At 42.0% G+C, this 23,103-nt stretch overlaps 1 protein-coding gene across 4 annotated transcripts in view; it reads right to left on the reverse strand.

Moving 5' to 3' along the window:
- Chchd3 (coiled-coil-helix-coiled-coil-helix domain containing 3) overlaps nucleotides 1-23,103 on the reverse strand; it is a 290,084-nt gene that overhangs the window by 44,273 nt on the left and 222,708 nt on the right. For 2 of the 4 annotated variants that reach the window (XM_045161120.1, XM_045161119.1), the window contains one exon: nucleotides 7,003-7,073. The exons of the other annotated variants lie outside the window; for them this stretch is intronic. In XM_045161120.1, coding sequence (XP_045017055.1) covers nucleotides 7,003-7,073 — 71 coding nt within the window. The remainder of the gene's footprint in view (nucleotides 1-7,002; nucleotides 7,074-23,103) is intronic. 4 annotated transcript variants of the gene reach the window in all.

Here is a 23,103-nt window from a genome sequence, read left to right on the forward strand (position 1 = left end):
GTGCACCAGGCTAGCTGGCCCACAAGCGTGCAGGAATTCTGCTGTCTCCAGTTCTCATCCTGCCATTGGAACACTGGGATTGCAGATGTGAGTGATGTCTGCCTTTACGTGGGTTCTGGGGATCTGAGCTCAAGGTGGCTCAGTTGTGCAGCTCACCCACGATCACTCTCCCCAGTCCTTATCACTTACTTCCAGTACCTTAGAAAACAGCATAAAGACTAAGTACAGAGACCCAACCCAAGGACATACCAAACCAGGTAAGATCTGACTTGAAGAGCTCCAATCTTGGGGAGAAGGGAGCAGTAATCACCTAAGGTGCTTGCCTCCCAAGCATAACCAATTCTAAACACTTATCCTAATGAACACTGTCAATCACTTGTGTGTTTCAAAGCAATCACTCTTTCTTTGGAATTAATTTAATGGGAGGAGGGCAGCAAAAACAAAACAAAACAAACCACCCCTAGAGGTATAACCTGAGAACCGGGCTTACTCTTTATATTGCCAATGACATCATCATCGACATACTTAAAGGTAGTCAATGCCATATTAAGGTTGAATAAAAAAAATCCAAACACCATTTCCCCACAAACATCAGGAACAACTTTTCTCATAACTTTTAAGGCTTTTGGCTTGCTGACCATAAAAAGTGTGACAGTTACTGTGTACATCCTCCTGATGGAAGATGGAGTACAGTATGCCAAAGACACGGTAATCAACCTGACTGGAACTGGACGCTCTAAATAACATGCTTCACTCTACCATGCATCTGCTATCAGCTTTACCCACAATGTAGATTTGTAAGTACAAACATTTTCTTTTAATTTCAGAATTAAATTCCTTTTCACATCCCACAGGGCACATGGAATACAATGGAGGTTGACATAGGTAAGTTGATTTAACAAACAATATCCAGCAAATAACCCTGAACTGTTAAGAAAGTATCTGCATAGAGGGTACAGGTATATATGCTTTATTTGGGATTTTGCATCTTCAATTTGTCTCTTACAGAATGATCAAGATGTTGCTTGGTTCCAAGGGCCATAGAGCATTGAATGTCATCACTAAAGCTGTTATATTTCTTGCTCATGGTCCTTCAAATTAAAAAATGGGTAAGAAAGGCCCAATACAAATGCAGAATTTAATTACTTAGTAAAAGCCTAAATCCTTCCTTGCCTGAAGCCCTGTTATTCCCAGAATATTGCAGTTCTTTCTTCTGGTGTAAACTTTTCATTATTAAGGTGACATCTTTATAATACAGTAACTCTAGTTACAATGCAACTGCTGGTAACATAACTCCTGCATGAGAAAAGACAGCATGTTCAAATAATGTCGCTTTAATACAATTTGTGTTCAGCAGAAACCAAGTCGACTTGGTCATTTAGAATTTGATCAATGTGAATTAGTGTCTTACTGAGATAAACCATTTGATCACTTTGAAGGTGATCAATGGGAATCAGAGATAAAACATTCATCATGTACATTTGGTATATTAGACCCATTCACAGCACTAACGTAAGTGTTCAGTAGACATCGATAAGTACAGCAGCCCGTGTGCAGGGCCCTGCCAGCTGCAGACACAAATGCAAGGACAACAGTGTGTAATGTCGATCCTTCTGAGAGGACAGTGACTCAATAAGGCAGTGAAGTCACTGAAAAACAAAATCACAAGAACTTCACCTCAGGGAAACTCAAAAGCAGCACAGTGAATAGCATCTTAAACATTTGAAGCCTCTTTTAATTAAAAGTTTAGGCAGAAAGGTAAGTAACATAAATTTAGCTGACTAAACTTCTAGAAGAGATTTAAGACTATTAATCAGAGTACACTTTGCACTTGCAGTACAATTAGTCCTATTAATCTAATATTTCTAAATTGAAGTCACATTGACATTTGGGCACACTGGCTTAGGCATCTAACAGAATTATAAATTTGCCAGTCAAAACCTTATTTAATTATTTTACAGCCAATTAAGCTGGCTCTTTAAGCACCATTGCTTACAACTGTGTGTGGACGGTGCTGTAATTACAGAGAACAGGAGACACCCTGCTCAACCTGCGGGCTGCTCATCCTTAGCTTCAGAGCACTCAAGTGCGCCCCCAAGGAAACGGACCAGTACTGCCAACGCGGGCCCTACAGAGCGGGGCCTCTCAAAGAGCTCTACCACAGAAAGAGCCTGTTCCCTCACAGGGCTGAGGGGGTTCAGGTGCTGCTGGGCACACAGGAATGCAATGTGTGGTGTCACGAGACAGCTTCGCGGAATGAGGCAGCCCAAGGTGGGACTCACTGAGGCTTCCAGCGCTTTGGACTTGTTTTGTGAGTAAATAAAATCAGATGGTGAGTAAACTGAGGTGGGGGACAAGTCTACTCAACACACGGCAGCACTCACAAAGTCCATTTTATCTGAGTTTGGTACAGCATTCTTCAGACACTAAAATCACCTCAACTACTCCTCCAGCTAACTAATCTTTTAATATTTGGGAAGGCTAACTCAAGCTTCTTCCTATGAGCCTAGATTTTAAGTCAAGTTTGAAGGACTTCATTCAAGAAAGAAAATGGGCCGGGCGTGGTGGTGCACGCCTTTAATCCCAGCACTTGGGAGGCAGAGGTAAGGAAGATCGCCGTGAGTTCGAGGCCACCCTGAGACTCCATAGTGAATTCCAGGTCAGCCTGGGCTAGAGCGAGACCCTACCTCAAAAAAATTCACAAAAATCAAAAAAAAAAAAAAAAAAAAAAAACAAATCAAGAAAGAAAATGGGAATTCCTTCATCAAGCTGACATATCAAGAACTATTACTTGTATTCAAGTGCACATTCGTAGAATATCACTTCTTTTATTTTTATTTATTTATTTGAGAGAGAGGGAGAGATAGAGATTGAATATGGGTGTGCCAGGGCCTCCAGCTACTGAAAACGAACTCCAGACGCATGCAGCCTCTTGTGCATCTGGCTTACATGGGTTCTGGAGAATCAAACAGGGATCCTTTGGCTTTGTAGACAAACACCTTAACCGCTATGCCATCTCTCCAGCCCGAATATCACTTCTTTACAAGTGCTAAAGCCACATCAGAAAGCTATGCTTCTAATGAAAGGATGCCAGAAATATTTTCAGAGATCTATGTTACTTTCCACACTTTTTTGTTTTTCTAATGGAAGGTAAATATTGGGTCATTTCATTATTTAAAGGACAGCAAGGGAATGAGCTATCGCTTATCTGTAAAATGTTTCCTATCAGTTTGATAACAAGTTGTTGTTGCACTGTCCATACCGCCTCTGAAGTGTTCATGTTTCTTTGACAGATGCTTTACACCCAACCTTTGCTTCAAGCTTTCACAACCACTCATGTGTTCATAAGCTTGCTGGTAACCTCTTCTGTTGTACAGGCATGGTGGAGTGGCTCCAGCCTACTGGAGAGACCAGTTCTGAGGCTGACAGGAAACAGCCCCGGCAGCCCCGACTGCTTCACTGGTAGCTGACTGTCACACATGCTTTAAGTGCTGGTGGTCCTGGCCAGACCACAGGCCCTAAGGGTCTATATTTCTTCTGCTGTTCTATTTAGGAGGCTAACAGATTCGAGATTTTGTGTGGAAACACATACAGAAATGTCTCCGATGGCATACTGTTTCTTAACTTTAGTTGAATAATAATAAAATATAACATTAATTCATTTACTTTGTGTTAGATTTGTCCTAAACACTACAAGTGTGACTTTTTGTTTCCTCTGAAGTACTGGGGACTGCACCTGGGGCCTTCAGACATGTTAGACAGCATTCTACCCTGAGCTCCGCCTCCGTTCCCATGCAACACTATTAATTCTAAGATCTTAACTGCCAGGTAGAACAAAATGATCAATGAGGACCGTAATTTTTGTCCATAGAAACTATCATGGCACCATACCACATAGCTATGAAATGGTACCATGGGTTACTCTATATGGTAGATTCAGCAATAAGCACAATATGATGTTTTTGTTGGAGTGGAAAAAGAAGAGGTATTTCTTTTGAATAAAAGCTAGATATAAAAATTGGTGAATTTGCTCAGCGATTTAGATTTTACAGCTAAAATTTGAAGGCTATTATGGGAGAAGAGTTCTTGCAGGAAAAAGTAAACAGCATAAATCATCTTTAAGTCCTTTAATTCTCACTGAATCAGTGACACGTAATACTTAGTAGTATTGGGAATGTTGCCGTCTTATCACAGCAGAACTTTAGGTCTCTGAGATCATCCTCTGTATTGTCTTCCTCCCATTGTGGGACGAAGTCTCAGCCGCACATAGGAAGACCCTCCTCAAAAGCAGCAGGCCACAGAGGGGCATGTCACATAGGAGCTCCATGAACGAGAACATTCAGAGGAAGCAGAACAACAAGGCCTCACTAGTATCTAGAATGCTTCAGGGGCTCAGATGATAGCCTGCACGTCCTTAGTTTGAGAATCTCTAGTTATCTGGATAGGAGGTGCCGGCAGTATGGATTGCTAGTCACATGTAGTCTCAAAAAAAAAAAAAATCTGCATTTTCTTTCCTTTTATGGTGGTTAAGACCTCTCCTCGAGTATAGAACACTGATCTTCAACTTGCTATTTAAAAGACATCTCTTGGGGATGGAGGGATGGCCTAGATGTTAAGGCATTTGCCTGCAAAGCCAAACGACCCAGATTCGATTCCCCAGGATCCGCGTTAGCCAGATGCACAAGGGGGAGCATGTGTCTGGAGTTTGTCTGCAGTGGCTGGAAGCCCTGGCACACGCGCGCGCGCTCTCTCTCTCTCTCCCTCTCTGTCGAATTAATAAATAAAAACAAAATATTTTTTTAAAATGCATCCCTCTCTCCTACAATCAACCCAAGATACATAAAAATAATTCCTACTTCCATTCGATAAAATGAAGTAAAAACTCCCCCAAATTCTTCAGTGCTTGTTGCCTAAATGGGAGGGCTGAGTGATTGGCAGAGAACTTTATGAGGAACCATACTTCTTCTCTCCTCTACCCTCCTCCTCCCTCTCCCCAATCTGTCACTCAACAGCCCTCCCCCCCATTTTGGCAAGCTTTCTGCTTTACCCTTTTCATCTTATTTGCATACACAAAGCCAATCAGAGCCCAAACTTTCAACCTAGCAGCTGGTGTCTGAATGACAGCTCTGTCTGGCACTAATCTGAGTCAAGCCCCTGATCTTTACTCAAGTTGTTATCCACCAACTATAGAGCATGATTTCTTCCTGAACCTCTTCCTTTTCCACCTAGTCAAGTCCTTTCCCAAACTACAACCAAATACCATCTTCTACTGAAAACTTCATGGATCATTCTAGTTTGCATAGATTAACTTATCTTAAATTTTAGTTATTTTTATAGTTTTCATCTTATAATGGAGAAACATCCAGAATACCAAGTCAAAAGTTCTCATAGTACAAGAACAAAAAGACTTAAAAATGGGAAAGCTGAGTGTGGTGGCACATGCCTTTAAACCCAACAGTTGGGAGGCAGAGGTAGGAGGATCAATGTGAGTTCAAGACCAGCCTGAGACTACGTAGTGAATAACAGGACAGCTGGAACGAGACCCTACGTAGAAAAATGTGTTTGTTTTTTTTTTAAAAAAAGAGGGGAAAAGATGAAAAAGATGAACATAGAACATCAACAAATAAACATGTAGAGTACTTTTCACCATCAATTCTATATCCACATACTAACCTAAATTTTTTTTTTTGGAGATTGTCTTATGTAGCCCATGCGGGCCTTGAACTCACTATGTAGCTGAGCCTGATGCTGAACTAAACAATTCCGTCTGCACCTCCCAAGTGCTGGAACTACAGGCATGTTCCAGCATGCCTGGTTGTATTCAGTGGTGATGATCACACTCAGGGGGGCCAGCACGCTAGGCAAGCACTCTAACCACTGACCTAAATCTCTAGCCCTTTATCTAAGTTATTAAGATCATGCCTGTAGCCCAGCACTCAGGAGGCAGAGGCAGGAGGATCAGGGGTTTGAGGACAGCTTCACCTACCATAGCAAGTTTGGGGCCAGGCTGGGCAACATGTCTCAAACCAAAAGAAAAAGAAAAAGGAATTGTGACTTATGTTCTCTCCACTACCCCTAGAAAAAATAATTTGCTATGTAAGACCTAAGGTTTTTGTCTGTGTAAACTCCTCAAGCCACCTTTAAAAAAATTTCATTTTAATCATCATTAGAGTAACACTAATATCCATTACCACACAAACTGCACTGAAGCAGAAACTAATAACTCTACCTTAAAGGTTTAATCATTTTATCAAATGCTTATAAACATGTATAAGGAAGAAGGTCAGAGCCCAACGCAATCTTTTAACGAAACCTGTCACAACACCTTTTTTTGCTTCACTAATTTGCACATGTGCTACTAATGGGGGATTCTACAATAGAATCACTTATATACTCAGGAAAAAATATGAATAATGTCTTCTTACCTAATATGAGAATTGGCAGTAAAGAGAATGTATAAGGCTATGGGTCGCAGGCGCTTTGATCCATCAATTACAGAACACTCATTTAGACATCCCAAGGATTAATAGCGGTAGCAATTTAACATCACCTTCATAATCAAGGGTAAGGCAAAGTCTATGATTTAAATGCTTTCAAGGTACATGTGAAGAAATAAAAATAGTTTAAACATGAGAAAGGCAGAAATCCAAATTTGGACATGCCTATCAATTTACTATGCAAACTGAATATTTTCCATGTTTCCATTAATAAAGGTAGCAATTTATTATCACCTTCATAATCAAAGGCATTCCAGCTTGTAAACTGGAATGACATGAAAATATTACCATTGCTTACATTTTCCTCTTAGTTCGTAAAATGGACTGAGTTGCAGCAAGCATTTATCAAATGTTCCAGAATAGCAGATAACATGGCCACACATCTGGACCTCTGAAAAACATTTCCAAACATCTCCTCCTCCACATAACTATCTCCTATGCACGAAGCATTGAACTGTGCTTCTGTTTGTTAAGAACAGTAATTATGGCAGCACGAAGAACTTACTTGAACTTTGCCTCTACCTCTTCAGCAGCTTTCTGATACTGCTCGGTGGTGACTTTGTAGAACTCTGAGCTCTGTGGACAAAGATTGACAAAGGTTTCACTAGCCAGGAAGACAGCATGTGCGGAAGACTCAATGCCAAAAAAAGAGCTTTTTTTTTTTTTCTTCCCCCACCTAGTCAAATAGTAGAAGGATTTCTTGCCTAAGTAGCATGGATATTTACAGAAATATATGGAGGACTAGTCTTTAAATAGTCGTACACTGAGATAGGCCCCAATTTCATTATGAATGTTCCTAGTTAAAAAGGCATCATTATTTGATCTTTCTGAGAAAAATCCTAACATTTTTAAAAGATTACTTAGATCTACATCATGTAGAATCTATCACTGTAAGATCAAAGGATGTGGGAGATCAAACAATAAAGTTCATGCACAATCACATTTGACTAGTATTTTACCAGTGTGCTAATCACTCAGCCGCTAACGGTTCTTTACATAGTGCCCTGTCAAGGTGGGATAGAATTTGTTCTATTGGCTTCACACAACTAAAAGATCACCCACATGTGTAACAAGCAGCAGGAATGAAAGGGAAGTCCTGGGGTTTTAGTAGGAAACAAGGCTGCACGGTAACATGAACTCCTGAACAACAAAAACCAAGCCGTGCTGGCAAAGCCATGCCTTTCCTGGGGCAGCACTGACTTGGCTACTCTGAAACCAGTCTTACAAGGAGGCGTGGCCTAAATGACTCCACGAGCTCTCAGACTCAGTGACTCTCCTGAAAAAGACATGGCTGTGCAAACACAATACAGAGCTCTACCGCACCCCTTCATCCCTTAATCACTCAAGTTTCACGTGCATGGCTTGGGGTAGTTTCTTTTTTAATAAATCATTGTTGGTTGGTGAGAGAATGAAAATGAAAGCCTCTTCACACCAGCGACCCCTTTGCATTTAACAATCTGGGTTGCCCAATGACAGTCACATCCAGGTTTGCAGGATGCAGATAAAATCAATAGGCATGTGATTAGACAGCAGGCCCAGGGTGGCTAGAGCCATGGACAGGTCACCATTTGAGATGATGAATGGCTCTCTATCAACCTATAGTCCCATACGATGCTAACATTTACTATAATCTTATTTGGGCTACGATTTATCTTTCTTGCACCTGATCAATAAAGATGAACAGAACAGTTGTAGGGATCGATTGTAATTTTTTATCATTTTCAAGCATAAAGGTACATTTCTGACATGAAGACAATATTCTAAGTGCACTGCTTCTGCATTTCTGAAAAGTGCTGTTTGAGTGATCAAGTACACCAGCCTATATGCCGAGAGGTTTTAATTCATCTGTAGGTCTAAAGCTATCAACAAGTCTTCTGTCTTCTCAGAGATTGCAGGTTTAGGGTAGGCACCCTCCTATCCATTTCACGTCAGACAATTTTCTTCCTTTAAAAATCCACACCAGCCCCGACACGTGTTTTTGCTATGTTTGGCTTTTCTTTGAACATGTTTAGCAAAGAGGGCAGCAACAAAGGCAGTTACAAAGCTCACTAGCAGTGGCGGAAGACTCCCTAATCACCGTGATTAACTGTCAAGCAGGCATTGTGTTACTGAACCAGCCACTGAATGGTGGCAAAGCATGAACATCCTGATTAATACCTGTGCTTATTAACACCACAAGTGTAACATCTGGACAAGATCTGCTTTCTGGTTCTATCCTGCGACCTTGAGTAGGTCTTTCAACCTTCCTCGGCTAGCTTTCCAGTGTTCATAACCTATGAGATATGGATGGTAATTAGCACTGTTCATCTTTGCCCAAGCTGTTACTGAAAGCAAGGAAGATACATGGGAGCTGTGGAACTGGTCAGGGTTCTGCAGAGTAAGATCAACATTCAAATAAAAGAGTTGTAGAGGGAAGTAAGTGGCGTGAGGAATTCTACTCTGGACACAATTTTGAAATAAGTGATACACGAAAGACAAGACTTCTTTCTACCTTAATATGACTGGGATCCCCTCTTCCTCCTAATACAAACCACAGGAGAATGACTACTGACTGAATCAAAATTTCTCCTACAATCTTAAGTGTAAACACACACACACACACACACACACACACACACACACATGTTGGCTTCAAGCTTAGCATATAATTCTCACGTTAAACTTTTAGGCTTTAAACTGGGCATGGTGGCGCACGCCTTTAATTCCAGCACTTGGGAAGCAGAGGTAGGAGGATCGCAAGGAGTTTGAGGCCACCCTGAGAGTACATAGTCAATCAGCCTGGACTAGAGTGAGACCCTACCTCTGAAAACATGCCTTAGGCTTTAGTTAGGCTACATACTGCCTCCTTGGTGATGAGTCTCCTCTACAAAAATCTGTATAAATTTAACAAAAGTCCCCAGGAGCCAATGCTACAAAAATGCTGAGGTAATAAAGGCAGAGTCCAGAGTGCTAACCATTACACAATGGAACCTAACTGAAGGAATAAATACAAAGACACTCAAGATATATATATGTTTAATTAATCGAAATATTTGCCAGGCGTGGTGGCACACGCCTTTAATACCAGCACTCGGGAGGCAGAGGTAGGAGAATCGCCGTGAGTTCAAGGCCACCCTGAGACTACAGAGTTAATTCCAGGTCAGCCTGGACCAGAGTGAGACCCTACCTCAAAAAAAAAAAAAAAATTTACTCTTCTGTTCAATATTAGATGCTTATCTCAGTAACATCCATCTAGCAAATTCCCCCAGAGAGATTTTTTGGTTTAATATGAAAGAAGAACAATTATTATGAAGGCCATAGTGCCAAGTTAAAAACTGTAAATAGTGAGCTGGAGAGATGGCTTAACGGTTAAGGTGCTTGCCTGTGAAGCCTAAGGACCCATGTTCTACTCTCCAGATCCCACATAAGCTAAACACATCAAGGTGAGGCAAATGCAAGGTCGCACATGCCCAGTAGGTGGCGTAAGCATCGGGAGTTTGATTGCATTGGCTGAGGCCCTGGCATGCCAATTCTCTAGCTTTCCTCTCTTGCTCTCTCTTAACAAAGGAAGAAAGGAAGGGAAACTAAATAGTGGTATTGAAGTTTAGAAAGACTAGAGCTGTTCATTGGCCTCAGAGAATACTTAAAAAAAAAAAAAACACACACTCAAAACCAAAACCAAAACAAGATCTCCAATGCATCTGCCAATGGAAGAATACTTTGGGTGTTTGGTGGAAATTTATATAAAGTAGAAAAAGAGAATGAAACACACATGCACACAGAGAGAGACAGAGATCGAGAGAGAGAGAGAGAGAGGGAGGGAGGGAGGGAGGGAGGGAGGGGAGAGGTAAGTTCAAAATACATAACAGGATGCAATTATGTGGCCTGGAAGAGTATAAAATAATGAATATAAGTGATAATCTTCTAGTGGCAGCAGTTTTGTGGTGGTGGCAGAAAGGACAAAAAGGGGAGCAGAGTGCCACAAAGAAAGAAAATATTATAGATACGGGGCTGACTGTTCTGTTTCTCAAAATGACATTGATTTTAAGTATTTAAAGCCATACAAATGCTGTATTATTTCCCTCTTTCTACAAAAGGGTTAATTAACAGCAAGTACTTTCCTTTGGATAGAACATAAAAACATCTGTTTGGAAGAGAGCAGTACATGCTGAAGATGTTGGCTGATTGAAAATTTATATATTCTTATACATTATCTCTCTATACTCACACAACACAATGTATTTTTCTACTATTTTGTTGTGTACTGATTTTAGACTTACAGAAAAAAGAACAGCAGTGGACTCTTCTAGCCTTATAGCTGGGCAGCCAGGCCAAATGTGCCAACTGGTACAATGGTGACACATCTGTTATGGAGAAACCAACTGCTCTCTGATTGGACTTGAAGCCTGCTCCATGGTAGGGAATTCATGACTTGATACTGAAAACCTTATCAAAAGCCTATGGCTGAGGAGGTCATAAGCCGTAGGGGGGAAGCTACTACTATTTTCTGGCTAAATGGATATATTATACCCACCAAACTGTCCTCTAAAAACTTAGGTTTGTGCAGAGATACTAATGTTAATCTCAATTTTGGTCAGAGGAGCTTCTCTTTGCAGATAGTAATGACCACTAGGAAGACCAAAGTACTGAGAAGTGACAGTAGTATGTTCAGCACTAGGTGAGGCATGTCTATCCCACCATCCATGATTCAGGGACCATTGTGGAAGAGGTGGGGGAAAGAATACAAGAAGCAAAGGAATGAGAGCTGTCCTTTGCAATGCTGTCTTATGGACACAAAAGTGCCATGGTATTCATGACCTCACAGTGGCTGATGCTACTTTCATAAGACCTACATAACAGGAGGGAAAAACAATGACATCAAAATAGGAAACTAGTTGGAAAGAAGGGATTAGTGGAGGGAGATGTGGGTGGAGAAAGAGGAAAGGTGATCAGAGACTATGATCATGGGATACGGCCTATATACAAGAAGGGTGTCAATAAAACATTAAATAAAAGCAAACAACAAATGATAAGAGCAGGACCTCACATGCCACTCAGCTTTTCTCAGGCTAACATTCTGTACACAGAACAACAATTAAGAGCAATAACTTAACTAAGGGTCACTACTTGAAACTGGTAGCTGTAGTAGATTTTAACACTCAACCTCAGGTGTACCCAACCTTATGGTATCAGGACATGGTAGCACCATCTACAGAGCTCTCATCTGAGAACCATTCAATGGAGTTACCAAAACAATTAAAATATAATCTCAAAAAATGCTTTCATTAAGTTTATGGTTTTGTGTTGGGCCATATTCACAGCTACCCTGGGACCTAGTTCCCATGTAACATTCCATTGTCATGGCTCTTCAGTGTCCTCTAAGCTGTGGCAGTTTCTCCCTTGACACTTCTGAAGGATACTGGGTAGACACTTTATAAAATGATGTTTCCTCTGTCTGGTTTGAGCTCACTCACAATGGGGAAGAGCCTCACAGATGCAAGGTGCTCTTCTCTGTGCAGATTTCAGGGCCACTTCATGCTCACACACCTTCCTACTGATGCTGGCCTTGATCGTGTGATGAAGGCAGGACCTGTGGGGTTTCTCCACAGCACACTCTCTTAGTTCCTTTCTTGTGACTGTGATCAAATGCCTAACTAGAAGCAGCTTAGGGAAGGAAAGAGTCTACTTTGGCTTTCAGTTCCAGAGGGAGACTCTACCATGGTGGGAAAACATAGCAGGAGCAGTAAACCAGCGTACACTGTCACGTCAGCAGGGAGAAAGCAGAGAGAGGAAGGGAAAAGCAAATGGTAAACAGGGCTGGGCTGTAACACCTCAAGGGCCCCCTTGGTGAGCAAGGTTCCAGCTCCTAAAGGTTCCACAATCACCCAAGCAGTTGAGGACCAAGTGTTCATTTTACATTCAAACCACCACAGAGTTCTTATTTGTCCTCTTATACTTAGTCTCTTGCAGGAGATACTTGGATACTATGGAAATATTCTATTTCTCTACAAAGTTTTGTCCTCACTTTTATGTCTCCATTGCTGAGTCTAGTCTGAAGCAATGATTAACTGTGCTCTGGTGATACACTTACCTTGAAATGACATTACAGAACATGTAGACCTTATTGATGTAATGACAATCTTCATTTTCTCTTTGACTCAATAATGAAAAACATGTAGCAATGCAAGAACAGTCATTAAAGACAAAAAAAAGCTTCCAAGACTGGGTTGCTGTGTCAGGGAAGAATATATTCCCCACCAGGACGACTATTATGAAATGGCAGTTAAACAGAAGAGGGGGCACAGAGGAGAAGTTAAAGAGCTAGGGGGAGACAGACCCACATTAGGAAAATCAATCTGCCCTTTTCTTTAGCTACCACTAAGCACTGCCCTGTGGGAACCCCCTCCAGCTGCAACAGAGGCCTTCTGCTGACCAGATGCCCAGTCCCCACTGCACGATGGGAAGCTCCGAGCTGCTTTTGGAGGCGATTTCTGCAGCACTGTGGAGATGTGCACTCCTGAGTGCGAGTGGAGAGGACCTTGTAAAAAGTGAAAACGAGGAATGGAGTGGGTGGTTCAGATGATCCCCCAGGGCTGCCTGTACTCCAGCTCCTCACCTTTAGGAAGCACCCCTGGCTCTTGCACCACTATTTTATGAGCTGCTGGGCAAAGGCCCCTGGGCCAGCTGCTTCAGCCACTTGTGGAGCCCAGGCCACACCCAGCATCTCTGGGGGCCGCCTGAAGCTGCAGGGCCCACAAGTTCTCTCAGGTGCAACAAATCATCTCAGGGCTAGAAACTTGGGTTTCTAGAATATAAGGGTATATAGACTATATTATGGTCTGGAGAGATGGTTTAGCAGTTAAGCACTTGCCTGTAGCCTAAGGACCCCGGTTACAGGTTCGATTCAGTAGGACCCACGTAAGCCAGATGCACAAGGGGGCACATGCATCTGGCATTTGTTTGCAGTGGCTGGAGGCCCTGACACACCCATTCTCTCTCTCTCCAACTTTCTCTCCCTGTTGTTCTCAAATAAATAAATAAAAATAAACAACAACAAAAAATAATAATATATTATTTAGCTTGCCATTCAAAGTGACAAGTAGAATTTTTTTTGTTTAGTTTTGTTTCCGGGGTAGGGTCTCACTCTGGTCCAGGCTGACCTGGAATTAGATATGTAGTCTCGGGGTGGCCTCAAACTCACAGTGATCCTCCTACCTATGCCTCTGAGTGCTGGGATTAAAGGCGAGTGCCACCATGCCATGCTTGGCAAGTGGAATTTTTGAAAAATTCTGGAAAATGCAATAGAGCTGTATCTTGGGGCCTGGAGAATGGCTCAGTGGGTACGAGGACTTGCTGCACAAGCATGAGGACCTGAGTTCAACCTCCAGCGTCCTTACGAAAAGCCAGGTGTGGCCATGCATCCCTGAAACCCCAGCGCGGAGGGAAGTACAGACAGTAACTGGGGCTCCCAGGTCAGACAGTTCAACCAAAACAGAAGCAAAAAAGAGGTGTGTAAGAAGGGGTTCAGGTTTGGTAAGAGAATGTCTCAGTGAAATAAGGTGGACCTGTATTCCTCTCACTTCTGGACACTTTGTTTGGGGTACACCCATCTGCATACACAATATGCACAGTAACACACACACACACACACACACACACACACACACACACACACAAACACAGAAAAATCTAGCTGTAATCTCTTCCAAGGTGTTCCAAATTATTCTGTCAATAGTGTCTGCATCACTGGCGGAACCCAAGCTGCTCTAAGAATTCTGAGTTTACACATCATCTGGCAATAGTGTTCTTACCATGACTGGAGAAGAATGCTGCATGTGCTATCCTGAGATAGTACTAGCTTGGACTTGATACTATCTTGTTATTAATTATGTGTTAATACTTTAATGCCATCAATTGTTAAGTGTGTCATTTGGTTAACCCTACAAATTTATTGTGGTATGTGCTTACATTGACTATATTTTTTAATCATAGAGCTAAATTTGGTTCAAATAAGTATATGTACATTCTTTATTTCTAAAACAGGTGTGTGTGTTGTCTGCTAACTCTGCTAAGTTCTCACATTGCATGGGACAGGAGGAAATCCTGGCAAGAAGACTTTACTCAGGAGCCAAGCGCTTGCTTTTACAGACCTGGGACATCACAGAAGTTTTGCAGTGACTGCAGCGCAAGGATGACATGCAAACTCATGAAGCAAGCTTTATTATTTTTTATAATCAAAGTGCATTATATGCATATATATTTAGTATATATGTGTAAATAATAATAAAACCAAAAATTAAGCTGGACATGGTGGTGCACACCTTTAATTCCAGCACTGGGGAGGCAGAGGTAGGAGGATCGCTGTGAATTCGAGGCCACCCTGAGACTACTTAGTGAATTCCAGGTCAGCCTGGGCTAGAGTGAGATCCTACCTCAGAAAACAAAACAAAAGTATTCCAATTAAACAAAGATAGCCCAAAACAAAAGATGAGAGAAGATGCTGATGTCACTGCAAGGTGGCCCTTCACTAGATAACTACTGTTTTGTGAGAAGGCACATCACTCCTATGTCTGTAAGCACCTTGGCAGCCCAAAATTAAAATTATCCCTACTTATATTCACTCTGCACAGTCTCTGTTCCATCAGTAGCAGGAGAAACTCTTGACATGACTTGCCTGGTGGTGATATGAATTTTGGCAGGTAAATGTGATCTAAATCAAATATTAAAGGTGTGATTTATTAATTCTTTCCTCTGAGACAGAAACTCTTACTGATATAAGCAAAAACATGTTTCCTACCAAGAATTTCTTTGAGAAAGTAGATCTCATAAATTTGGAGTAGACTGATGCTATCTTTTAGATGTTTTACCTCTACGAAAAAGCAGGTGAAGGCGGTCTTTCCTTGGCAAGTGAAATGACTTGCTGGCAGGAGAAGGAGCTCCAAAGTGACAATACAGCTCTGTATTCTTAGAGTATGCTCTGCCCTATACACTCAGAACCAGGCGTCACTGAAAACAATGGGAATTTTTATTTTCTCTATTAACCAAGGCCCTGGGAGCCAATAACTGGAAACACACGCAGGAAACTGAGTGTGTGTGGGGGCGAGGGGGGAGTGCTTCACTGTACCCAGGTTTTCACACGCTCCATTGAGAACACGAATGTGTTTTCCCCAGCACTGCACAGCACAATGAAAGTGCAGCATTGTGGCCGCGAACACAGACTGTAGGGTTAGACTTCCAAGCCTCTGCTCTTGTGGGACAGAACAAGGTGTATAACCTCACCAGGTGCCTCCCACCTGTAAAACAGTGACAGTATCAATAATCACCTGATAAGACGCTTTGGACAGTAAATAAGATAGTGCATGTGAAACTCTCTAAATAATTCCTGAGAGTATATGTTTTTCAAAATTCATTTAAAAACAGAATAAAGAAAAAAGGGTACCAACACATGATGCATCTATATGAAACACCTTGATGATAATAATAATACAAACATTCAGAATAAAGAGCAAAGGTCTTTTCTGGCACAGCAAGCACCACCCACGGCAGCTCACAAGGCTTACCTTTTCTGCACCTTAAGGTGAGAGGAAACATGAAGACGATGGCTGATCAGTGCAGGCAGGGTTAATGGCTACCTTACAAACTAACTGGCCCATGTAAAAACTAAATCAAGTCTGGTGTTATGGTACAGGCCTCAGTCCTTTGGAGACCGAGGCAAGAGGATCTTGAGTTTAAGGCCTGTCTTGTTTATAGAGTAAGACCCTACCTCAACCACAAAACAACAAAAAACCAACAACACCATCAACTAATAGGCTTTCAACTTATCACCAATAAAATAACATGTCAAAAATACTTTAATGCCAGACTTTCTCATGGTCCTAAGTTTTACTCTGTATTATAAATTTGCAAGAAATGCTATCCATGATGATTGCTGAACATTTGTTTATTGTAATCTTTTAACTTTGAAGCATCTCAAAGAACACAAACCTCTGACATGGTCCATGCAAAAAAAAAATGCTAGATTAAAAAGAGTACAACCACAATTTCAGTACTATGCCCTTTGACATGTAGCCTATCCCTTCGCAAAGTAATGTTTTGTTTTTTATTAAAAATATACATAATCTCTCACCATCTTTTGTCTCCCTCCCTGGTCCCTCTCTTCTTTCTTACTATTCCCTCTACAATCTTAATGTTTTTTCATCTTTTTTTTCTTTCTCTTTCTCTTTTTTTAAAAATTATTTTTTGTTGTGTCATTCTCCATCACCCATGACAATATTATGCAAGACTTGTACAGGTAATGTCCTTGTTTCTTTAAAGCTCTGAGATCAATTGCAAAAGTGGCCACCACGTTCTTCTTTACTCAATTTGTGGCCCTTGGATTTCATCAGGAAGAGACGGGAGTCTATAGAATGTTGACTTCAATCTGGGTCCTACTTGTGACTTGCCTAGTCACTTGATTGTTGCCATACCAACATGCCAGTGTCAAACCAAAGCATCTCTCTTGACAGAGTCCAAAGGCTTTCCTTTACCTGGCTGTGGACGTCCTCGCCCCACTACACTGCAGGAGGCTCAGCAGGAGAGAGGCCGATTAGACCAGATCTGCTAGCTGACATCAGCCAAATAGCTTTTGTGGGTTGTTTTGCAGAAAAGACAATCAATTCATACCCTTTCTCTGTGATCTCATAAAGAACACAGATGTTTTCTGGTGTTATGAAGCAATGAGCTGATAGGGTTATTTACAGAAGTCTAGGTGAAGGGTACTTAAATAGTGAGATGTCTCTAACCAGTTCTTAAAGCCAGCAAGGACGCGTACTTCATGGTTTTAGTGTGAAAGTCTCTCACAGATTCATATTTTGAATATTTGAATTCCCAAGATCACCATCTTTTCAGAGGCTGTGGAATAGTAGATGAACCCTAGCTGGCAGAGGTGGGCCACTGACAGTGGGATTTTTGTTATACCTGGGCTCCGAGTTCTGACCTCACTCTCCATCACGGTGTGGACAGCCTCCAACTTACGCTCTCACTGCCACAGAGGATCCATCATGCTTTCCATGGTGTGATGGACTTCCAGCCCCCCAACCGTGAGCAAAGATTCATCTTCCATCCCTAAAGTTGGTGTGGTCACAGCAAGACAAAAGTAATTAACACGCACACTGTCCTCTTCCTTGTTTTACTAAGTGTGCTGAACAACACGTGCCACAAATGACCTACTGAAACAAAGTTAGAGTGACACTATGCATTTTGAATTGTGCTAAACTTTCACTCTTACTTAAGTAGGGATGAAAGTGGGGCAAGTCTAATGTAAATGAAGACATGTTGTACCAAGGGTGAGGTGAAATACTGTATTTACTAGGTCTCCTAATATTGGGAACACCTTAGGCTGCAACGCCGCAGAATGGGGCAAGAATATCACTCAGGATTGTGTTCAATTACAGTAACAGTGCAGAGTTGAATGGGCAGAGAGAGGCTTCAACAAGTAAGTTGTCTTATTTTTTCCATGTGATAAGAAGTCCGGATACTGGAAACCTAGGGCTGGCAAAACCCTTCCTCTATTCCTTGACAGTGTCCCTTGGCATTTTGTCCTCTGGGTTCTCAAGGCAGTGATTCTACCTGGTGTTCTGTCCATGTTCTAAGTAAGGAAGGGAGGGTGAGGGGCACAGAGACCATCTTTAGAAATCTCACTCTCCACAATCATGGGCCAGAACTGAACATCTTGCACAACCCTGGCTGTAAAAGAAACTGGGAAACTGAGTATTTTTGTTTTCCCACTTCCAGAGTAAAGTGAGAACAGGGATTTGCAGAGGGTTTATGGAGCCAGTTTATCATACCTGCCAGAGAGCTGAGGTACGAGCACAAAACCATGTGCCAGGAAGTGTAGCCAATTTTGGATGCAAGCATCTCACTATTTCTTCCCAGTTTCCCTTAAGCTCCCCATCAGGTGTGGGGGATTTATTGACCTGATAGCCAGGTACCAAGTTCCAGACAGTGCAGGAAGGAAGTGGGCGTCAATTACAGTGGCACTGCTCCCAAGTTTCTCCCAGGTGGCTGTGGCCCAGCTGTCTGAATGTGTGATGCACTTCATGTTCGGTGTCCAGAGTGGATCCCTTCTAACAGCATATATTGAAATGCAACATTAGACACGTTCGTGCTAGATTTGAAAAGTGTGTTCCCAATTTTTAAATGTGATGAAAGAGCACATGAGCATGTGCTGTCCTCCCAATACTTTCTCCAATGCTTAGTTCCGTTCTCTCTTAAGCGCTATGATCACACCCATAGCATCTAAGAACCACCCGCCACTGAGGTCAGAACAAACTGTCCATTAGCTCTTGGCAGCTCTTCTACCAAGTGCTTCACATGGAGAAGACAGCAGCACTCCACACCCAAGGCACAGCTGAAGCTCTGGTGGCCTGAGGCTGTATCCCAAAAACAGCTCTACTCACTGTCCACCAGTAGACTTGGGCCATTCAACTGACAGGGATGGGGGAGGTGGGGGGCACTAATCTGATCCTGGGTGTGAGCACACTGGCCAAAGGCATGGCTCTCTTCTTTGTTTCCTGATCAAAGATTACCCTTACCTGCAACTTACTCTCTTTTGGCCTCAAATACAAGTCTCATTGTACCGGCTAGGTCCACATAGCAATGGCAGCAACGCATTCCTGTTGTTGAGTGGCTAGGTTTGGAACTCTCTTGGTTACACCTTTGGCTACGAACTCCTCTAGGAACCGTGTTACAATACAAGAGCAGCCAGATGTAGTCAGAGGCTTATTTCCCAAGGTGAAAGCAAGTGTTTAGAAACCTAATTTAATGCTCATTAATTTGTAGCCCAGACACAATTCTAGGCATGAAAGCATTCCAAGAGTCATTTGCTCTGTGTAAGTGATTTTCTTTGTCACGGGGACAATTCCTGGCAGGGGGCAACTCAGGGGAAGAGGGAATTATCCCAGCTCAGGGTCAGGGAGGGGAGGCCCAGCGGCTGGGGCTCCATCCTCAATGGCTACAACGTGTGTATGACTGACCTACTCCATATCAGCAGTTTCAGGAAGCAGAAAGCTCAGAGAGGTAGAAGGCTGACTATATCACTCTAGCTCCAACCTTATGGCCCAACAATGCTAGCTAGGCTCCATCTCCAAGGGGGCCTATGACCTTCCAAATCAGCACTACCAGCTGGCAGCCAATGTTCAAACACATGAAGCTGTGGGGAACATTTCACCTTCAAACCGTAACACTCAATGATAGCAGGCAGGCACAACAAATTTCATGACTTTTCTTTTCATAGAATTATACAGAATGAAAAGGCTGTCTTTGCAATGAAACTACTTTTTTTTTTTTAAACCAGGGGAATTTTAAGAGCTACTCATTTAAAAAAAAATTTAAATCACTCATGGTCCAAATTTAGTTTATCTAGGGGTTTTACTATTTCTCCAGAGAAACCTGTTGGAAAGCCAAATGCTGTTGTGAGTATGCCTTCCCTGCATCCCTCGTACTCTGTACAGGCTGGTAGAAGAACAAAGGAAGAAATCTGACATTCTTAGGAAGGAAAGGGAGCCCTGAATTAGGTTAAAAGACCCTCTTCTTATTGGACTTTGCTTTGATTCTGCTGTCCTGACTCTGTTTTTATCCCATCTTCCCCATACCTGTGCCCAGGAGAACGTGGAACAGTCCACAGGACAAGGAAACAAAGATAGCATTTAAATAGCTTGCAATCTGCTAACACTGGTTTGGATTCAGAAAGTATCAGATACAGTGTCTGTTTCTTAAAGGCACCCCAAGGTTGTTTAAACCAAGCCTTGCTTCTTAGCATTAAAATAAGACATGAGGGCTGGAGAGATGGCTTAGCGGTTAAGCGCTTGCCTGTGAAGCCTAAGGACCCCGGTTCGAGGCTCGGTTCCCCAGGTCCCACGTTAGCCAGATGCACAAGGGGGCGCACGCGTCTGGAGTTCGTTTGCAGTGGCTAGAAGCCCTGGCGCGCCTATTCTCTCTCTCCCTCTATCTGTCTTTCTCTCTGTGTCTGTCACTCTCAAATAAATAAAAAATAAAAAGAGACATGATCCTCTCAGTGGGACAATGACATTCAGGAGTTTGCTGGCTTTCCTGGTACAGGGCAGTGGAGCTCAAACACACGAGCAGTCCTCCAACAATCCTTGTGACACTAAGTCATGCAGGGCGTCTGAATTTCTACTGACTTACCCTCACAGCTGTGTACAATCCTGAAAACGTACTTTCGGGATGTAGATTCAAACTGAATTTTGTCTTATGTAATATGCACTTGCTGAGTACTCCTAACTTTCTGTTAACAACTGTGAATAGACATAAGTGTAACTTAGTTTTTTCAATCCTTATTTAGTTCAAATCTATACCATTAGTGATCAATAACAAATGACTAACATAGTGCTTTCTATTGATTTTAAAATCCTATTATATACTAGTAAAGATCAATGAAGATTTCTGTGTGTGTGTGTGTGTACGCACGTGTTTATTGGGGAGGGATTAGTGTCTGATCCCAATCTCCCTCCTTCCTCCTTCAATAATCCTGATTCTGAGCAGGAAATAGGGTCAGCCAAACTGGATTTCCATGCTTGCTTCCACAAGGCTGGACTTCCAGCACCATGGCCACGCGGGGCTTCCAGTGAGGCGGCCTGGGAGCTGACTTCAGCTGTGGGACCTTTCCCCAGGGCTGGCCCGTTCTCCCTCTCCCCTCTCCCAAACCTGTCTTCAGTCTGCACTGTCCAGGCAATGGCCAGTTTTAGCAGTTGTCTAGGACCAGGGACAGACCTTGAAGAGGGAAATTGTGTTAGAGTGCCGAGGTGGAACATACTAGGTAGATAACTTTCCTGCATGACAAGACAAGAATGTTGATGTAATGCCTCCTGGAAATCAAGACATGTTTCGATTTCTTTTAAAAAATATATAGACACATGCTAAAACCCTGTTATAGAAGGCCACAAGTAAGGAAGAAAATTGTCTTCTTACGTCCCCTGCCCAGGAATAGCAATTATTACTTTCAGAACATTTATCTCTCTTATTCACTCTGTGTTCTCACAATGCTGAAGCCACCATACCAGCCCTAGGATAGCTTGCACCTAGACTTTTATTAAATAAGAGAAAAATAAACTTCCTTCTGATGTAAGCCATTCTACTTTTATGATATATGAAATCAAACTAATCAGGGACAGACCCTCTTTAAGCCGTGAGGTTTGCTTTTCACACACCTCATGAATAACTTCAATAAAACACCCAGCAACACGCTCAGGGCACCTTCTCCTTGGCAGTAAGGCTCCACTGCCACTTGTCAGAAATTTCCATTTCCTCCCGGCCTTCTCCTTTCCCAACAAAGAACAGGGAGAATTAAAAAATTCTGACAGCCATGCTTAATGTCAACATCAAATCTTACCATCTCTGAAAATCCACATTTCATGAACATCCCATTGTCTCCTGGGTACCTTGGAAAAATTAATAAACCGATTTTGTAACTACCTTTTCAGTCCATCTTCACTATTAGCCATAAAAGAAACAGAGCTATTCAGGCTTCTTCTGGTATTTCTAGTTTTATTCCAGGAGCTTTTGAAACCTCACTAATTAGAGTCTCGTGGTTTGTCTCCTGATTTAGTTTCCTAATTAAAATAAGAATCTGAATTCATCCATAGCTTTGTGCCACAGAAATCCCCTCATGCCTCAGTTTCTTCATCTGGGTAATTTAAACAAAGAGCTGCACCAAAAGTTCCCTTAGGAACCCAAGTTTCCTTTAATTCATTCTTCTCTTTGTTTCACAAGTATTGAAGGCCAGGGCCAGATGATACGCCAGGAACTTGGAATATAGTGGGGAGTAAGCAGAGAAAGACGGCACTACTTTTAAATGGAGTGTTTGGAAAATGGGGAAAAGAAACATATTTAAGAATCCTCGGGCTAGAGATGGCTTAGCCGTTAAGGTGCATGCCTGTGAAGCCTAAAGACTCATGTTTGATTCTCCAGGTCCCACATAAGCCAGATGTACATGATGGCACATTCGTCTGGAGTTCATTTGCAGTAGCTAGAGGCCCTGGTGCACCCATTCTCTCTCTCTCTCTGTCTTAAATAAATAAAAATAAATCTTAAAAAAAAAAAGAATCCTATAAATAAACGTGTAATTAGTGAAGAACCACAGTGCTGTAAGATGGCTATAGGGAGGTTATTATTTCTAGGAAGTGGTTTTTCTAATGAGTCTCTAAAGCTCTATATGTTTCTTTCATATCGAGTCCCTGGCTTAGCTGTAGTTTATGTCTTTTTCATTTCATTTATTTAGCTATATCAGCCCAATTCAAGTATTATCTCCAAGTTCTTTCATTCTGACCCCCATAGCAAAAGGGATATCTACATGTGTTGACATGGAAAGCAGTGTATAAGGTATGAAAAAAGATTGGTTAAAGCATTCTGAATAATAAATTTTGGAAAGGAAGAACCATGTATATAGGCAACACACACCCCCACACATTCCCAGAAATGTTCTGAAAGTAATAGCTGTTATTCCTGAAGGGCACGCAAGAAGACAATTTTCTTCCTTACTTGTGGCCTTCTATAACAGTGTTTTAGCATGTGCCTATATAGTTTTTAAAAGAAATCAAAACATGTCTTAATTTCCAGCAGGCATTACATC

The sequence above is a fragment of the Jaculus jaculus genome, chromosome 10 (genome assembly GCF_020740685.1).
Source record: "Jaculus jaculus isolate mJacJac1 chromosome 10, mJacJac1.mat.Y.cur, whole genome shotgun sequence".
Taxonomy (NCBI): Eukaryota; Metazoa; Chordata; class Mammalia; order Rodentia; family Dipodidae; genus Jaculus; species Jaculus jaculus.